The sequence below is a fragment of the Microcaecilia unicolor genome, chromosome 8, assembly GCF_901765095.1.
Source record: "Microcaecilia unicolor chromosome 8, aMicUni1.1, whole genome shotgun sequence".
Lineage (NCBI taxonomy): Eukaryota > Metazoa > Chordata > Amphibia > Gymnophiona > Siphonopidae > Microcaecilia > Microcaecilia unicolor.
This window is the reverse complement of record NC_044038.1, coordinates 26,640,449-26,656,666: the sequence shown is the minus strand read 5'-3', so window position 1 is coordinate 26,656,666 and position 16,218 is coordinate 26,640,449. Positions and strand designations below refer to the sequence as shown.

Here is a 16,218-nt window from a genome sequence, read left to right as displayed (position 1 = left end):
GGGATATACCTGAGAAAATGCTTCCATTGATACAGGTGTATTGTATTCCATTTGCAAAGAGACCTTATAGCCTCGAAGATGGGGTTGTTGAGACTTTTGATCCTAATCTAAATATTTCTGATGGTACCTACAACATTGATGGTTTCTTTTGCATTACAATTGGATAGAGATTGGTTACTTGGATTCTTGTTCTGGCGCCGTGATGAATTATTTCTGAATTTAAAGATTAGAATATTCCCAGATGTGACAAAGGAAATGCAGGTTAGGAAAGGTTTTCCTGCTGTTGCAATTAGCTATTATTCAGTTGGGCACTCTTTTTTATTTTTTTCCTCAAGTTTCTGTGTAAATGTATAGTTGCGTACAAGTCTACTAAATATTTTTTTTCAACTTTCACAATTATCATCTTTTATAGCCGCTCATGGCCCAGTGTCTTTCCAGACTTCAGAATTTAGTGAAACCATTGATGTCCCACGGAAGGAAGGACTACTGAAGCTGTGCAAATTGTCTGCTGTCCAGTTTACTTTAATTCTGTATATAATAATTATTGTTTGAATGTTTTGCAGTTAAATTGTGGACTTGGGTGAATAAGGTTGAATTTGATTTACCTCTATGTTTGTTTTACCTAATATTTTTTCTGAATCAGTTCACTTTCTGTACAAGTTGTGTTGCTTAATGATTTTGTTTTTGATTGAATAATTTTATAAATTAACAAAAAAACCCAAGCACACACAAACACACATGAGCAAAGACATACACAAACATTTACCCACACATCCACCAACCTCCCCCTCCCCTCCAACAAACACACGCTTGCTTGCTCTCTTTCTCTCACTCTCTTCTTAAGAAATAAGGATAATTTGTTCTCAGAGTTTTGTTGTTTTGTTTGTGAAATTTATCAGAGTACCTAGGATTTCATCATGTTCTGATTATATGATTTATTGTTTAGGTTTTTTTTTTGTTACATTTGTACCCCGCACTTTCCCACTCATGGCAGGCTCAATGCGGCTTACATGGGGCAATGGAGGGTTAAGTGAATTGCCCAGAGTCACAAGGAGCTGCCTGTGCCTGAAGTGGGAATCGAACTCAGTTCCTCAGTTCCCCAGGACCAAAGTCCACCACCCTAACCACTAGGCCACTCCTCCACTCGTAATTGCTGTACTACTTATGGTACAAATGTACATTTGTTTACATAGTCAATTGTGGATAAAATTTGAGTTTTGTTTGTTTTTTTGCTAGGGAAAGAATGGTATTCTTGGAAGCTCATACCTCCCGCTACTTGAGTGAATTTGAAGAAATTGCACAGCTTGGTAAAGGAGGATATGGGAAAGTGTATAAGGTAATATTTGTGAATTTCAATTTTTTTTTTAATTAGATTTATTAAAGCTTATATTAATGTCAGACAATAGTGTGCATGTAATACTTCACTTTGTGTAATTGACATATGGTTGCTGTAGCAGATAGTGTGTGCTACAATAATTGAGCCTTGTGTATTTTTTTTTTTACATACTCTGCTTGTATTTTTAGGTCAGGAACAAACTGGATGGCCAGCTGTATGCTATTAAAAGAATTCTGATTAAGAAAGCTACAAAAAAGGATTGCATAAAGGTATAATAAGGGTGTTTTTCAGCCATTATTCGATAGTGATAGCTGCTGGCCAGGCATGGAATGGACATACGCTGGGTTCTAAAACTAATAGTGGTCTGTCAGCCATGTCTGATAATTGTTATGGCTGAGTTAGAAGGATGAAGTTTTAAAATGGGGATAGTTGAGAATGAAAATTGGTTCCAGTTTAAACTAAAAGCCCAAAGCAGAAGTAAGAATTTTAGTAAAAAGGAAAAAAATGTGTGTTTAGGAATTTAAAATAATGGGGGAATAGGTTGTAATTAATATATAGGCAAAAGTCCAAATTGTTAAAGCAAAGGTCATGGGAAAATAACTGTTTTCTAAATATAATATAGTTGTCGGTTTAAAATGAGCAGAATCCTTAAATTTTTTTTCACTCTGATTTGCAAGTAATTGCTCAAGATATATTAATATACAACCCTCCCCCCTTGTTTACTAAGGCACGCTAGTGACGATACTGCCCATTCACTTTGAACAGGCTGTGTCGGCATTGCCACGCGGCTTAGTAAACAGAGGAGAAAATTTTTAAAGTCTCCTTTACCCTGCCCACTGTCATGAATGAAAGTAAATCAGAGTGCTACTGGGATGATCCTAATCATACTCCCACACAGGCATAATCATAGGGTAAATGAGGTGAAGACAATTTTTTGAAATGGTAGAAAAATAACATTATGCAAGGTGCCTACATCTTATTTTACCTTTTAAAAAAGCTAAAATTATGAGCAATTCTCCCTTAAGGTAGCTATTTAATCTGTTTAATAATAATTTTCCAGTTTTGTTTTGTAATTTCTTCAAAGCCTCATTTCGTGTGGTTAATCATTGCCTGCTGTTTCTATGCGTGTTCTTTATTAATTTTCATTTGATTGCTCTAAATATAAAGGGGCCGATGCTCAGCTCACAGTGGTCAGCGGTTTGTAAGCCACTGATAGCTGTGGACAGAAGTAACCCTGGAGGAGTAGCCTAGTGGTTAGTGCAGCTGACTTTGATCCTGGGGAACTGGGTTCGATTCCCACTGCGAGCTGCAAGTCACTTAACCCTCCATTGCCCCAGGTACCAAAAACTTAGATTGTGAGCCTTCTAGGGACAGAGAAAGTATCTGCATATAATGTGTACAGCACTGTGTTGTATAAATCTCTAGTGAGGCCCCATTTGGAGTACTGCGTGCAGTTCTGGAGACCGCACCTATGGAAAGATATAAACAGGATGGAGTCGGTCCAGAGGGCAGCTACGAAATTAGTAAGCAGTCTTGAATGCAAAAATTATAGGGACAGGCTTATGAACCTCAACATGTATACGCTGGAAGAGAGGAGGGAGAGAGGAGACATGATAGAAACGTTTAAAAATATCAAGGGCATTTATGTACAGGAAGAGAGCCTTTTTCAAATGAAGGAGAGATCTGGAATGAGGGGGCATATGACAAGTTAAGAGGGACTAGGCTTAGGAGTAACCTAAGGAAGTACTATTTCACAGAAAGGGTGGTTGAGGCATGGAATGGCCTCCTGGTGGAGGTGGTGGAGTCTAGGACTGTTCCAGAATTTAAAAAGGCATGGGATAAGCATTTGGGATCCCTTAGGAACAGGAAGAATTAGGGGTTACAGAGGATGGGCAGACTGGATGGGTCATATGGCCTTTATCTGCCGTCATGTTTCTATGTTTCTAGAAATGATTAGTAGTAGTAGTAATATTCAGTGCTGGGAAACATCTGGTCACCTGGAAGTTATGCGAGTGCTGGCTGATATTCAGTGCCAGTAACTGCACAACTAAACGGGCAATGAGATTCCCCTGGCAGTAACCGTATAGTGCCGCAGCGGTCAGAGAGGATGTTCAGTGACACTGTGCAGTTAAGTGCTGCTGAGTATCTAAGGACTGCCTGCTGAGCGGGGTTTTAGCAGACAAGAGCCCGTTTTTCTTAAATGAGCTGAACATAATCTGAACTCCAGTCAATTTCCACTCCAATCAAGTGTTGAATAGGTTTCAAGATATAGCTAGTCTAGTAATTCAGAATTATCTTGGGTTATGGGGTAGAGGGGAGGGGTATTTGGGTGTTCTGAGTTGGAATTTTATATTGGGATGGTTTGGGGTCATAAGAGTCAAGACCTCAGGCCATCATATTTGCTGTCTGTAAATTGTTACATTATTGTATTTCCTTAATGGAATGTTTTTTGTTTTTTTTTGGGGGGGGGGTTACTGTTAGTATTATGAGGTACAGTAAGATTGTATATATGTCAGTTACAAATATTTTCTTTATTATTCAATTTATAAAGAGTTCATCATAATAATTATTTTAAAATAATCTCAAATTTATTCCCTGAAGCTATCCAGTTTTAGGGAGAAAAACAAATCCTCTGAAGTTTGTCTAGTATTTAAGAACATGGCCTGTGAGTTCATTTTCTCCCTGTCGATGATCCTTACTTCAAAGGCAATAGAATCAATATTCAAAATGATTTGCCTGGGCAACTTCAGGAGTTATCTGAACAAATAATTGACGTTTCCCTTCGCTGCAGAATGGGTACATTTTGGCTGAACAATTCAATGTCCAGCCCAAATGTATGTGCTTAAGTGTGGGAAGGTAAAGGCATGTTCCAGGTACAAGGTTCAAAGTTAAATGAGTAATGGCAAGCTATGGCTGCTATACCGTTATCTCGGCTACAGATATATTAGAGTTATGAGAATCAAAGAGATGTGTGGTTAGTTTAAAGCTACTGTAATACTGAGATTTCCCAGATAATTCTACTACTACTACTACTACTATTTAGCATTTCTATAGCGCTACAAGGCGTGCGCAGCGCTGCACAAACATAGAAGAAAGACAGTCCCTGCTCAAAGAGCTATGTAATAAAAGTAAGCCAAGTATAGGACAATCAAGCCATTGTGACATCACTGATGAGGTTGGCTCTTATTGGTGGCCTGAGGCATTATGACATCACAATATTAGCTCTGGTTACAAGAGACTACTACTATTACTATTTATCACTTCTATAGCGCTACAAGGCATACGCAGCGCTGCACAAACATAGAAGAAAGACAGTCCCTGCTCAAAGAGCTTACAATCTAATTCACTGACTATCTGATTAAAGATAATAGGATGGATTAGCTAGCCATCTTTAGTGCCGCTGAATACTGGCCCCCAACAGTCCGATTTTACCATGCAGTATATTATTTAATCTTGTTTCAGGTGCTGCGAGAGGTTAAAGTTCTAGCTGGCCTTCAACATCCTAATATTGTAGGATATCACACAGCCTGGATGGAGCAAGTGCAACCACCAAATCCAGTAGGTGAGTGTTTTACTTCTGTTGCATTAAGGGACAGGCATTATGCAGTGTTTTCTGTAGATAGAAACATTGAGAAACTTTTTAGTGCATCTAGCTCTTAATTTTTAACTTTTTGCAAGTTGGGAGAAGGTAATATACAGTAGGCTGAGAAAAGTAAACAGATTAAAAAAAGTTCAGAATCTTACATTTGAAATAATTACTTATGAGGGACGAGGAAACCTTGAGACCCAATCCAATTTCTATGTACAGTCCTGCTAACAGGCTAAAATTCTATATGCTGGCAGAATGATTGAAGGGAAGCACCCTCTTTTGTATGTATTTGAAAGCTGCAGTGATCATGCTTGTACCATAAGCGTAGCAGCTCCATTATCCTCTCAGGGTCTTGTCATTTCTATTTAGACAAGGAGATTGTTATGTGTCTTTCTAATCTTTTGCGTTGAAACACCAAGACAGTTGTTGAGCCTGCAAAGAGGTGGGATAATGTGGGATACAAATGCAATAAATAATAAATAATCTTTCCTGTGTCATATTCTTCCATGAAGCCTTTATCAGACGCTGTTCTCGATCTTTGAGAGAACATCAGAGTGCTGAGAGACCAAAGGTAGTACTTTTGGTCAAGCAGTACTTGCCAAGTTGTCTTTGTGATCTTTGCAACTCTCACATAATCATCCAAACTGGGTTGCTGCTCAGTACTGAAAAACTGGAGCCACACTGAGCTCTGGAGTTGCTCACTTGTTTGCCCGATTCAGTCTTGCCTGTTGATTGAGAAAGCAAACTTGCATACCTGTAACAGATGTATTCTATAGATGGTAAGATTAATCAAGCACACAGTTCTTCCAGCCTCCTTGAGACCTTCATTACGCCTTGAGTTGTGGAGTTGAGTGAGGAGACTGCTATGTGCAAGTAAGGCCACGTATACTCAGCTTCCTACTGAGTTTTGGGAGAGCTATTCTATCCTGGCATTGTGTGATGACATCAGCCACTTGTATGACTATTCTTGCTTTCTACAGAGAACAGCTATTAGAGGAAAGCAATGCTATTGTTTTGTTCCAGAATAATTTTCATTTTGGTCAATTGCTAGGTAAGCCAGTGTGTAAGCTGCAAGCACTTGACAGCTCTTCCAGCCAGCAGTACAACAGGTACTTTTATTTGCTGTGAAATGTTTTACTTGGGAATTGTACAGTTTGTGTAACACTGGATACATATTACTCCTAGGGAAATTCTGTGCAAAATATTTGAAAATTCTGTAAAAATTCAGCACTTCTTATTTGTAGTGTTTTTGCACAGAATTTTCCCATCCTAAGGCCCAGAATTTCCTCTATTTCTCTCTTCAAGCTCCAGCCCTCTCCCTCCCATGGTACATTTCTCTTCCCTGCCCCCTCCCCCCCTCCCGTTATTGTACTCTTGGAACTGGCTCTCCCTCCTACCCAGCAGAGATCGCTTGACAGGAGGAAAAGAAGGAGGAAGCGAACTGCTACACATCAGATCACTTCCTCTAATCCGCAGGACCCCCACAGTTCACATAAACTGCCGGCTTAGTCTGGTCCAACCTGGTCACTGCTCCTGCTCCTCCTCCTCCTCCTGCACCATCTCTGCAGGGGAGAGAGACTCTGTGCTGACATTGAGCAGAATTCTTTACAATAATTGAAAAATCCTGTAGGGCGGAGGAATTCTGTGCTGCATAATTGTGCCAAATTCCTCCAGGAGTAACATATGGTGGTGCCTTGTTTTGAACTTGTCATTAACTGCTGATGTTGTGAACAAAAGACCAGAACACCCACCAAAAAAATCTCCCATATTTGCAAATGTGACTGTATGCGAAACCATCTGGTAGAGCTTCAAGACCATCAAACAAGGTAAAAACATCAGATCAGATATCGCATACAGTTCAAGCTTCTCCTTACCTACAAATGCACTCAGTCTGCAGCCCCTCATTACCTCTCTACCCTCATCTCCCCTTACGTTCCCGCCTGAAACCTCCGCTCACAGGACAAATCCCTCCTCTCAGTACCCTTCTCCACCACTGCCAACTCCAGGCTCCGCCCATTCTGCCTCGCCTCACCCTATGCTTGGAATAAACTTCCCGAGCCCTTACGCCAAGCCCTCTCCCTACCCATCTTCAAATCCTTACTCAAAGCCCACCTCTTCAATGTTGCTTTCGGCACCTAACCTTTATACCTTTCAGGAAATCTAGACTGCCCCTATTTGAGTGACTGTACATTTGTCCTTTAGATTGTAAGCTCCTTTGAGCAGGGACTGTCCTTCCATGTTAAATTGTACCGCGCTGCGTAACCCTAGTAGCGCTTTAGAAATGTCAAGTAGTAGTAGTAGTATGTAGAAGCCTGCTCTTGCAGATCAGCAACGCGGCCGCGCAGGCTTCTGTTTCTGCGAGTCTGACGTCCTGCACATACGTGCAGGACGTCAGACTCACAGAGACAGAAGCCTGCGCGGCCGCATTGGTGATCTGCAAGGGCAGGCTTCTACATGGAATGTTGCTAGTGGAGGAGTAGCCTAGTGGTTAGTGCAGCGGACTTTGATCCTGGGGAACTGAGTTCGATTCCCACTGCAGCTCCTTGTGACTCTGGGCAAGTCACTTAACCCTCCATTGCCCCTGGTACAAAATAAGTACCTGAATATATGTAAACCGCTTTGAATGTAGTTGCAAAAACCTCAGAAAGGCGGTATATCAAGTCCCATTTCCCTTTCCTTATTTGAGATTCTTACATGGAATGTTGCTACTATTGAGATTCCACATGGAATGTTGCTATTCCACTAGCCCCCTCCCTACCCATCTTCAAATCCTTGCTCAAAGCCCACCTCTTCAATGTTGCTTTTGGCACCTAACCTTTATACCTTTCAGGAAATCTAGACTGCCCCTATTTGAGTGACTGTACATTTGTCCTTTAGATTGTAAGCTCCTTTGAGCAGGGACTGTCCTTCTATGTTAAAATGTACAGCGCTGCGTAACCCTAGCAGCGCTTTAGAAATGTCAAATACTAGTAGTAGTAGTAGTAGTAGTATGTTCATTGTCAATTCCCTTTTTAAGACCAAGGCATTTGAGACCCAGTGCATGTTTGTATTCTTGCTTTTAGTTTGCCTTATTTTTATACTATTTTATCCTTTATGCCCTCTTCCACTTTCCCTACTTCATCTGGAAGGGATCCCTCAATACATAATAGATTTCATGAACATTATCCAGTAATTAAGCAGAAGATAGTGTGGGCATTAATCCAATGAAAATTGTATTCATATTGAGAACAAATTAGAAAAGTTATTTGATTGAGGTGGGGAAGAAGTTATCAAAATTAATTATACTAGGATGTTAATTTATCCAAAGTGGGGGGAATCTAGTCAATTAAAAAAAATACTTAATTATACTAGGATGTTAAGTATTTTTTTAATTGACTAGATTCCCCCCCCCACTTTGGATAAATAGTCACATCAATGGAGTGTATTTTAGGGCCCAAAAGGGGGGGGGGGACTGCTAATTGAGAGACACATCTTTGGTATAATCCTTGATAGTTCAGGTGTTGCACTGAGAAGTCTTCAAATCCTTTCCACTCTGCTAGGCTGGAATCTTTGTACCTAAGATGAGGAATGAGAAAAAAACAAAAAATCCTGTTTCCTTTTCATCCTACTAGACAAGTGACATCACTAGTATAAATACTGGTGCAGCCTGGAATTGTTGTATAGTGTGGGATAAATATTATTATTTTTTAAATAAAATAAACTTTTCAGTATTCCTATACCTCCAACAGATGGTGTTGGTTGGACTGGAGCACCACATTTTACCTTGATGCACCTGATTCCCCATATTGCAGTCCACAGCCTGCATCCTTGTGGTTGAGTCCCTTGGTTGGTGTTGCTCTTGGGTTTCAGTCCAAGGTCCTTAACTCAGTTCAGTTAAGAGGGGTCTAACCCTTTAAGCCCCGAGCGTTAGCGTGTGGGCTTTCATTATGTGAGGTGTGCTGGCAGAGGTCCCTGTGGATGAGTGTTCTCCAATAAAGTTATTAAAAGAAAATGGGCACATGGAAAATTGAGGCAGAAAGTGGCCCGAGGCATATACTAGTAGGGAGGAGACTCATTCCTGGTGGGTAGTTATGCAGGGTTTGGATCTGTTGGGCGGTGGGGCATTATTATTATTAATAAAATCTTTTATATACTGCTCAAGAGCTAATTAAAACTATCCAAAATGTGTACAATAATATCTCTCCATCCCTAAACCCTTCTATCCTAAAATAGCAAAATTAAAAACATAACAAACCCTAAACTAAAAACATCATTCTACCTCATTCTTCTATAGCCCCCATTAACTTTTGAAATCTCCATCAACCAGCAGCAGTCTCAGCATGCCTGAGGGAAGGCTATGCAGGGCCTTTGGGAGCCAGTGGCAGAGCAGGGCCACTAGTTTCTACTGTCCCATATGTGACGAGGCAGCCATGATTGTGTCCGCTTGGAGGAAAATTGCAGTGATGCTGCAACTTCTCTTAGCCTCACAACACTGGCTATAGTTGACCTGCTTTGGTATGAACAGTGGCCATGCTACAACCTGCCTGCCAAAATTCAAACTGAGCTGAGGAACATGTAGAGCACAAGGTGGAAGGGCAGGAGATGACCTGCTGCCACCCTCTTCCCCTCATCCTGGAGAGGCTCTAGCTTCGGGAGAGGGGGGAGCTGGGGTCTTTGAAGTCACACTTGATTCAAGTAATTTCAGAGGCTGTACTGGGAAGGGTTAACCCCCCCCCCCCCCCCCCCGGGTTGGGGTGTACCCTGCCTGCTGCTGAGGGATCTCAGGGGGCTGGACAGATTTTTCTTCTCCTTAAGGTGGATGCTCTCATAACAGCCATGAGCAAGACCACTATTCTGTTAGAGTGTGGCTCAGCGTTTTAAAAATATGCAAAGCTGAAAGGTGGAGCAGTTACTTAAGCTAGTGTTCGCCTCCATTCAGTCCTTTATGTGTGACAATCAAGGCAGCCTACATACTTTGTTGGAAAGATGTTCCAGTGGGGCTCCATTCGTATTCCATGCTGACTTATTCGTATTCCATGTTGACTTAGGTGACCTCCTGGGTAGAGGCTCGGGCAGTTTTTCCTGAGGTCATTTGCAGGTTGGCAACTTTTCTCTTTGAAGCACTACAAGATTGATGTCCTAGTCAGGGGTGATTACTGCTTTTGGCAGACAGTAGTTCAGGGGGCCTTGTCTTCCCTTTCACTATTAGGTATTTGTTTTGTATTTGGTCTGAACTGGTCTAGCAGGATGAAAAGGAAAGTGACATTTCTTTAGGCCCAGAAATGACTGATGGGTTGTGCAAGTCTACCAGCAGGTGGAGATTTGAGAACGCTGATTCTTGCATTAGCCAATAACACCCTTGCCCAGCCTCTGTCTGAACTAGTATTCTCAGTCTCAGTAGTTGGTAGATGTGGTGCGCCCTTCAGGTTCTGTGTTGATTTTCTATTTTATCTTTTATACTTTCTTGCCTTTATATAAAAAAAAAACAGAGAGAGAAATTGGATTCTTACTTTATCCTTCTTCGGTCTGCTCTCTGTGCTCTGTCGGGATCCTTGTTTGCTGGCAGAGGCTGAGACTCGGGGGGGGGGGGGGGGTTCTCTGGAGCCTCAGAGTGCTAAATTTGGCAGCCGAGTCCGTCCCGCCTTTACACCTCTGGTAGTTCTGTGGATGACCTCTCTGGCATGGACCTTGGACTGTGGGCCTCAGGTTTTTTTTTTGAGTGCCGCTGGGAGACAGCCATATTGTAAAAAACAAAAAAATCCCCAACTTCAAACTGAGAGAGTGTTTTCTTATTGAGAGCGATGAGGAAACTGGCTCAATTTCCTTTTTACTGCCAGTCTGTTCCTCTGCTGGCTGGAAGCAGCAGTCTCTCCACTTATCCTGCACAGATACATCCCTGTGAAGTATATTGATTTTGTTTTTCCTGGATATTTCATTTTTTTTATTTCCCCCCCCCCCCCCAGTGTTTGTTGGCAATGTGGAGAGATAGCTGGTTCCGGTTTCTGTGCTGAGTTCTAGTTTTATTGTTAATATATATATTTTTTATTTACCTTTATGATGTATGCACCAGCAGTATTGCTTTTTTTTTTGTGAATAGCTGTTAAGGGACCAGTGAGCATGGATGCAGGTTCTTTTCTCTTCCACTCTTGTTTTGGTAAGGAGATACTGAATTCAAACTGAGGCTAGACAAGGGTGTTATTGGCTCATGCAACAATTAGAGTTCTCGGTCTCCACGCGCTGGTAGGCGTGCACAACCCATCAGTCATTTCTGGACTGGTCCAGAGGGACTAAAGGAAAGAAAATTAGCAGGTAAGATCTAATTTGGCCTTATTTGTACCTATTAATTTTTTTTTCCTTGAATCCTGGTAGACCAGTCCAGGCCTGCTCTGGAAAACTACAATGCTGGGGAATTGTCTGTTTGCTCTCCTATAGTGTAGTTTCTTAAGTGTTGGGATTTGTTAGTACATTCTGTAGTGGCTCCCTAAGGGGTCTAAAATGATGATTTATTTATTTCGCAATGTTTCTGCTTTGGTATTAGCATAATGAAGAGTTCCAGGCTGTGCCAGCCCTTATACCGATTCTGTTACTATACAAGTTCAGTTTTTCTACCCCCCCCATCTGCTGGTAGAGAGACACAGCACATTAGTCTGGTCTAGGCTAGCAGGATTCAAGGAAATGAACAAGTATGAATAAATTTCACCATTTTTTCTGATTTTCCTTTTTATCATCAGAGATGATTGTTTCATTCAGAATACGGAAAGTTGCAGTTCATCTGTTATATTTGCTGATTCCAATGTTCCACAAGGAAAAGGTCTAGGTGAATCATCTCATAGAATTTTCAGTGAATCAGTAGTACATACTAATGAAAGAATTAACTTCATCAAGAGAGGTGCTAAAGAAAACAGTAAAACAAATAGCACGGAAACACCTGATGTTTTAAAAGAGAATTGTAGTAAAACTGATGCTGAAAGGATGAGTGTTTTCAAAAAGCAACCGTCCCAAGAAAACAGTAGCTGTGGAGAAGGCCCTTCGCTTAATCAGGATAGCATATCATCAAGTGATTCCTACACTGAAGAAGAGTGCCCTCAAAGGGAATTGTGTGTACACCGGCAGTGTGAGGTAAGCAAAGTGATTTTAGCACAATTCATTTTGTGATGCTTAAAGCTTTGGAGTGGAGGAGTGGCCTAGTGGTTAGGGTGGTGGACGTTGGTCCTGAGGAACTGAGTTCGATTCCCACTTCAGGCACAGGCAGCTCCTTGTGACTCCGGGCAAGTCACTTAACCCTCCATTGCCCCATATAAGCCGCATTGAGCCTGCCATGAGTGGGAAAGCGCAGGGTACAAATGTAACAAAAATAAAATAGATACTATTGGATATTCTACATGGATTGTTGCTACTATTGGAGATTCTACATGGAATATTGCTACTATTGGAGATTCTACATGGAATGTTGCTACTATTGGAGCTTCTATGAGGAATGTTGCTATTCCACTAGCAACATTCCATGTAGAAGCCTGCGCGGCCACATTGGTGATCTGCAAGGGCTGACTTCTACATGGAATGTTGCTAGTGGAATAGCAACATTCCATGTAGAATCTCAAATAGTAGCAACAGTGGAGGAGTGGCCTAGTGGTTAGGGTGGTGGACTTTGGTCCTGAGGAACTGAGTTCAATTCCCACTTCAGGCACAGGCAGCTCCTTGTGACTCTGGGCAAGTCACTTAACCCTCTATTGCCCCATGTAACCCGCATTGAGCCTGCCATGAGTGGGAAAGCGCGGGGTACAAATGTAACATCAACAACAAAAAAGCTAGAATTATTCTGTTGTTAAGTATTTCACATCAATAACCTGCGTTTTTCTTTTGGAGCAAGTATATTATAGTTTCTCTTCTTCCTGGGAGAGAGTGGCATTATTATTTTTTTGCCACAGGATAAACGTTATTACTTGTTTACCGATTGGTTTGTAAATATTAGAATATCCCTTTTCTCATATCTATCCAGAACTATCCAGATGCTTGGGTTCATGTTCCCTTACAAGCAGATGGAGGCAGAACTGGTTTGACATTGCCCTATATAAGATCCTGTGTAGACATCACTCTCCCAGTACCTTTACATCCAGCAAATGTTAGGCTAGCAATACTGAGCAGCCACAGAGAGCTTAATATTGCAGGAAGAATCAGAAGGTTCCACAGGGGCAATAGTCTTGCAGGATGGCTTTCCCTTGAAGGAATTTAGGTGAAGCATGAGGGTTTTAGACTAGGTTTATCATTTGTCCTTTTGAGACCAGGGCTAGAAAACAAGGTTAGGCTGGTTCTCTCCCCCTTTCTCCTCCCTGTAGAGCTTACTTTGAGTATATTCTATCCTCTTTTTCTATCTTTTAGGCTGGGATATGGAACAGTAGAAGCTAGACAGCTGTGAGGGAGAGGTATTGGATTAATCCACCGCAGTTTTAGACAGATTTAGGAATGGTGAGGTATGGGAGAAATTTTGAGTACCAGATGTGAAACGATTGCAGGAAGTTCTCCGTGGATTTGATGTTATAAGGTGGACCCACTACTACCTTGGTTGTTGAAAGCTTCAGGGGCTACCAGTATTAGGTTACAGCTGCCTTGTGGAGTTCTTTTAAAGACAGGTGTATTCCCCAATGCATTGAAGACCTTGGTAAATCTGTTTTTGAAACGGGAAGGTTTGAATGAGGTGGCGCTGTCAAATTATCATCCAATATCTAATATACCATCTTTGGGGAAAGTTTTGGAGAAAGTGGTGAGAGATCAACTGATATTTTAGCTCTTGGGGGCTAATTAGATGAGTGTCAGAATTCCAGAAGGCTCGTAGAATGGAGACTGTGTTGACAGTGATTTTTGAATAATTTATATTGTAGTGTGGATAGGAGGAAGGGTCGTTTTTGTAACATTGGATCTTGGATATGCTGGATCACTGGTTATTGTTATGGTAGCTGTGGGTAATTGGAGTGAGAAGAGTTGTCTGGAAGTCATTTTGTTCTTTTTAGTCAAGGCTTCAATGTGTGATATTGGGTCAGTGGATTTTTGAATCCCTGGGATTGGGTGGATGGTGTTCCACAGAGTTCAATGTTTTTCACTTTCTGTTTAGTTGCTGTTTTAAGACCCTTGTGTGAGCTATTTAAGCATGAGGGGATATAGTATGTGTGGATGGTGTGCAGTTGTTTCCAGTGTGTGGGAAGGCTGGATATTTTAGTGACTTTTTTTTGTTACATGTGAAGGATTGGCTACATGGCCATAGATTACAGTTAAATGTTTCTAAATTAGAGGTACTTTGGTAGAAATAAGATTAGGCTTGAAGGTGTGGTGGTGGGATTGCACTGTGCTATTAGATTCTGTGTCTATGAAATCTCAGATACCTATTTTAGGTCAGTGTTTTGTTGGAAACTTAGAATGATTAGTTATGTGCCTTTCTATCAACAGGAGATTTAGCCACAGCGACTTAAGTATTAATGGTAGCAAGGTATGATTTCTGTAATGTGGCTTATGTTAGTCTGCTGAAACAAAGGTTACAATATATTGATAGCCGCAAAATATGGTGGCTCGTATTGTCAGGGGCATTGGAAAGTTTGATCATGTGTTCCCAACACTAAAGGCATTACAGTGGTTATCTACCTAAACAAATGCATTTTCAGAGTCCTCCAAAAACATAGACTAGAGGACATTCCATGAAGTTACATGGTAACGCTTTTAAAGCAAATAGGAGAAAATATATTTTTCAGTCAACAAATAATAATGCTGTGCAACTCATCACCAGAGGATGTAGTAAAAGCAGTTAGTGTATCTATTTTGGACAACGTCCTGGAGGAAAAATCTATCAACTACTATTAAGATAGATATGAGGAAAAACCACGACTTATCCCTAGCATGGAATGTTGCTGCTCTTTGGGATGCTGCCAGGTTCTTGGGACCTGAATTGGCCACTATTGGAAGCAGGATATGTTTGCTTATGTTTATTTAATTTTTGATATACTGTCCAATTAGTAGACTTTCTGAGCAGTTCACAATATTATATAAAATCAGAAAAAGAAAGTGAATATAATAAGTAATATGAAACAAACTAGACAAAGGGACAACAAAATAATAGTAAACCAGAAGGAAGAACCCATTTAGCTTTCTTTGATGTAATTTTGTTGTCTGATTTTATTTATTTATTTTTGTTAAATCTTTTTAAAGATGCAGTACTATTTAATGCTACATATACAAATGAAGCTCTGCGAAATCTCTTTGTGGGACTGGATTGCAGAGAGAAATAAAAGAACTCTGGAAGTTTCCAGTGAGTAAAGTATTTTGAGTTGTTCTTGTTTGTGTTTTTAAATTTTACTGCCTTTTAATGCAGCCATAGAAGCATTCATGGGATGAAAATAGTTGCCAAAGAAGCAGTGAGAACATTTTCTTTGTTGTCCCCATTGCTACCACTTATACTGCCTTCTAAATTGGTGGCGATAAGGGCTCAAGCATATTTTAGTATTAGCGCACGGCCATTTACTGACCCTTTAAAAAAAGGCCTTTATCCTGCCATAATAAAAAATGGCCCAGCGTACGCCAATTCCATGTGCCAAAACTAACGCAGGCCACTATTTACTGCGGCTTAGTAAAAGGGCCCCTAAGTATGCTCTAAAAAAATTTTTTTTTTTATTACATGCTGTTGACAAGTGTCACTGCTTTACTTTTAGATTTAATTACTTGCCTTTCTACATCTGAGCTCAAAGCGAGTTGCAATCAAGTACATTAAGCAGAGTTAGTCTTTTTAGTGTGTACACCTAAAATGCATCAAATAGTTTCTAATACTCTTTTGGAGGGGAGCAGCTGGGAACGTCCCTACTTGCCGCTAAAAAGTACATATTCTCTGAATACTGCAGTGGGCTTAGAATTTGTGCACAGGCATCTGTAAAATAACGTATAGTACTGTGGTCATGGGTAACTTGGTTTCTCCGAGGACAAGCAGGCTGCTTGTTCTCACTGATGGGTGACGTCCACAGCAGCCCCTCCAATCGGAACACTTTCTAGCAAAGTCCTTTGCTAGTCCTCGCGCACCGCGCATGCGCGGCCGTCTTCCTGCCCGAACCGGCTCGTGCCGGCCAGTCTTCTTTTGTCCGCGCTCGGTACGGTTGCTCTTTTATACCCTGTTGTACTTTGCATGATATTTAACTGTTGCAGCAAATTCTAAATACTCTTCCTTTTATTTTTAAGTAGGAATCTTAAAACTAAAAAGTCAAACACAAAACTATTTTTCCCTTTAAGTTTCTTTGCTTATTCGCTTTAGTAGACAATGATTAGAGTTCCTTGTTAGGGT

At 40.9% G+C, this 16,218-nt stretch overlaps 1 protein-coding gene across 1 annotated transcript in view; it reads left to right on the top strand.

Annotated features, from left to right (window-relative positions):
• Positions 1-16,218, top strand: part of EIF2AK1 (eukaryotic translation initiation factor 2 alpha kinase 1) — a 92,280-nt gene that overhangs the window by 30,660 nt on the left and 45,402 nt on the right. The window contains exons 5-10 of the mRNA XM_030212960.1: positions 1,237-1,336; positions 1,525-1,605; positions 4,799-4,898; positions 5,977-6,034; positions 11,636-12,023; positions 15,099-15,198. Coding sequence (XP_030068820.1) covers positions 1,237-1,336; positions 1,525-1,605; positions 4,799-4,898; positions 5,977-6,034; positions 11,636-12,023; positions 15,099-15,198 — 827 coding nt within the window. The remainder of the gene's footprint in view (positions 1-1,236; positions 1,337-1,524; positions 1,606-4,798; positions 4,899-5,976; positions 6,035-11,635; positions 12,024-15,098; positions 15,199-16,218) is intronic.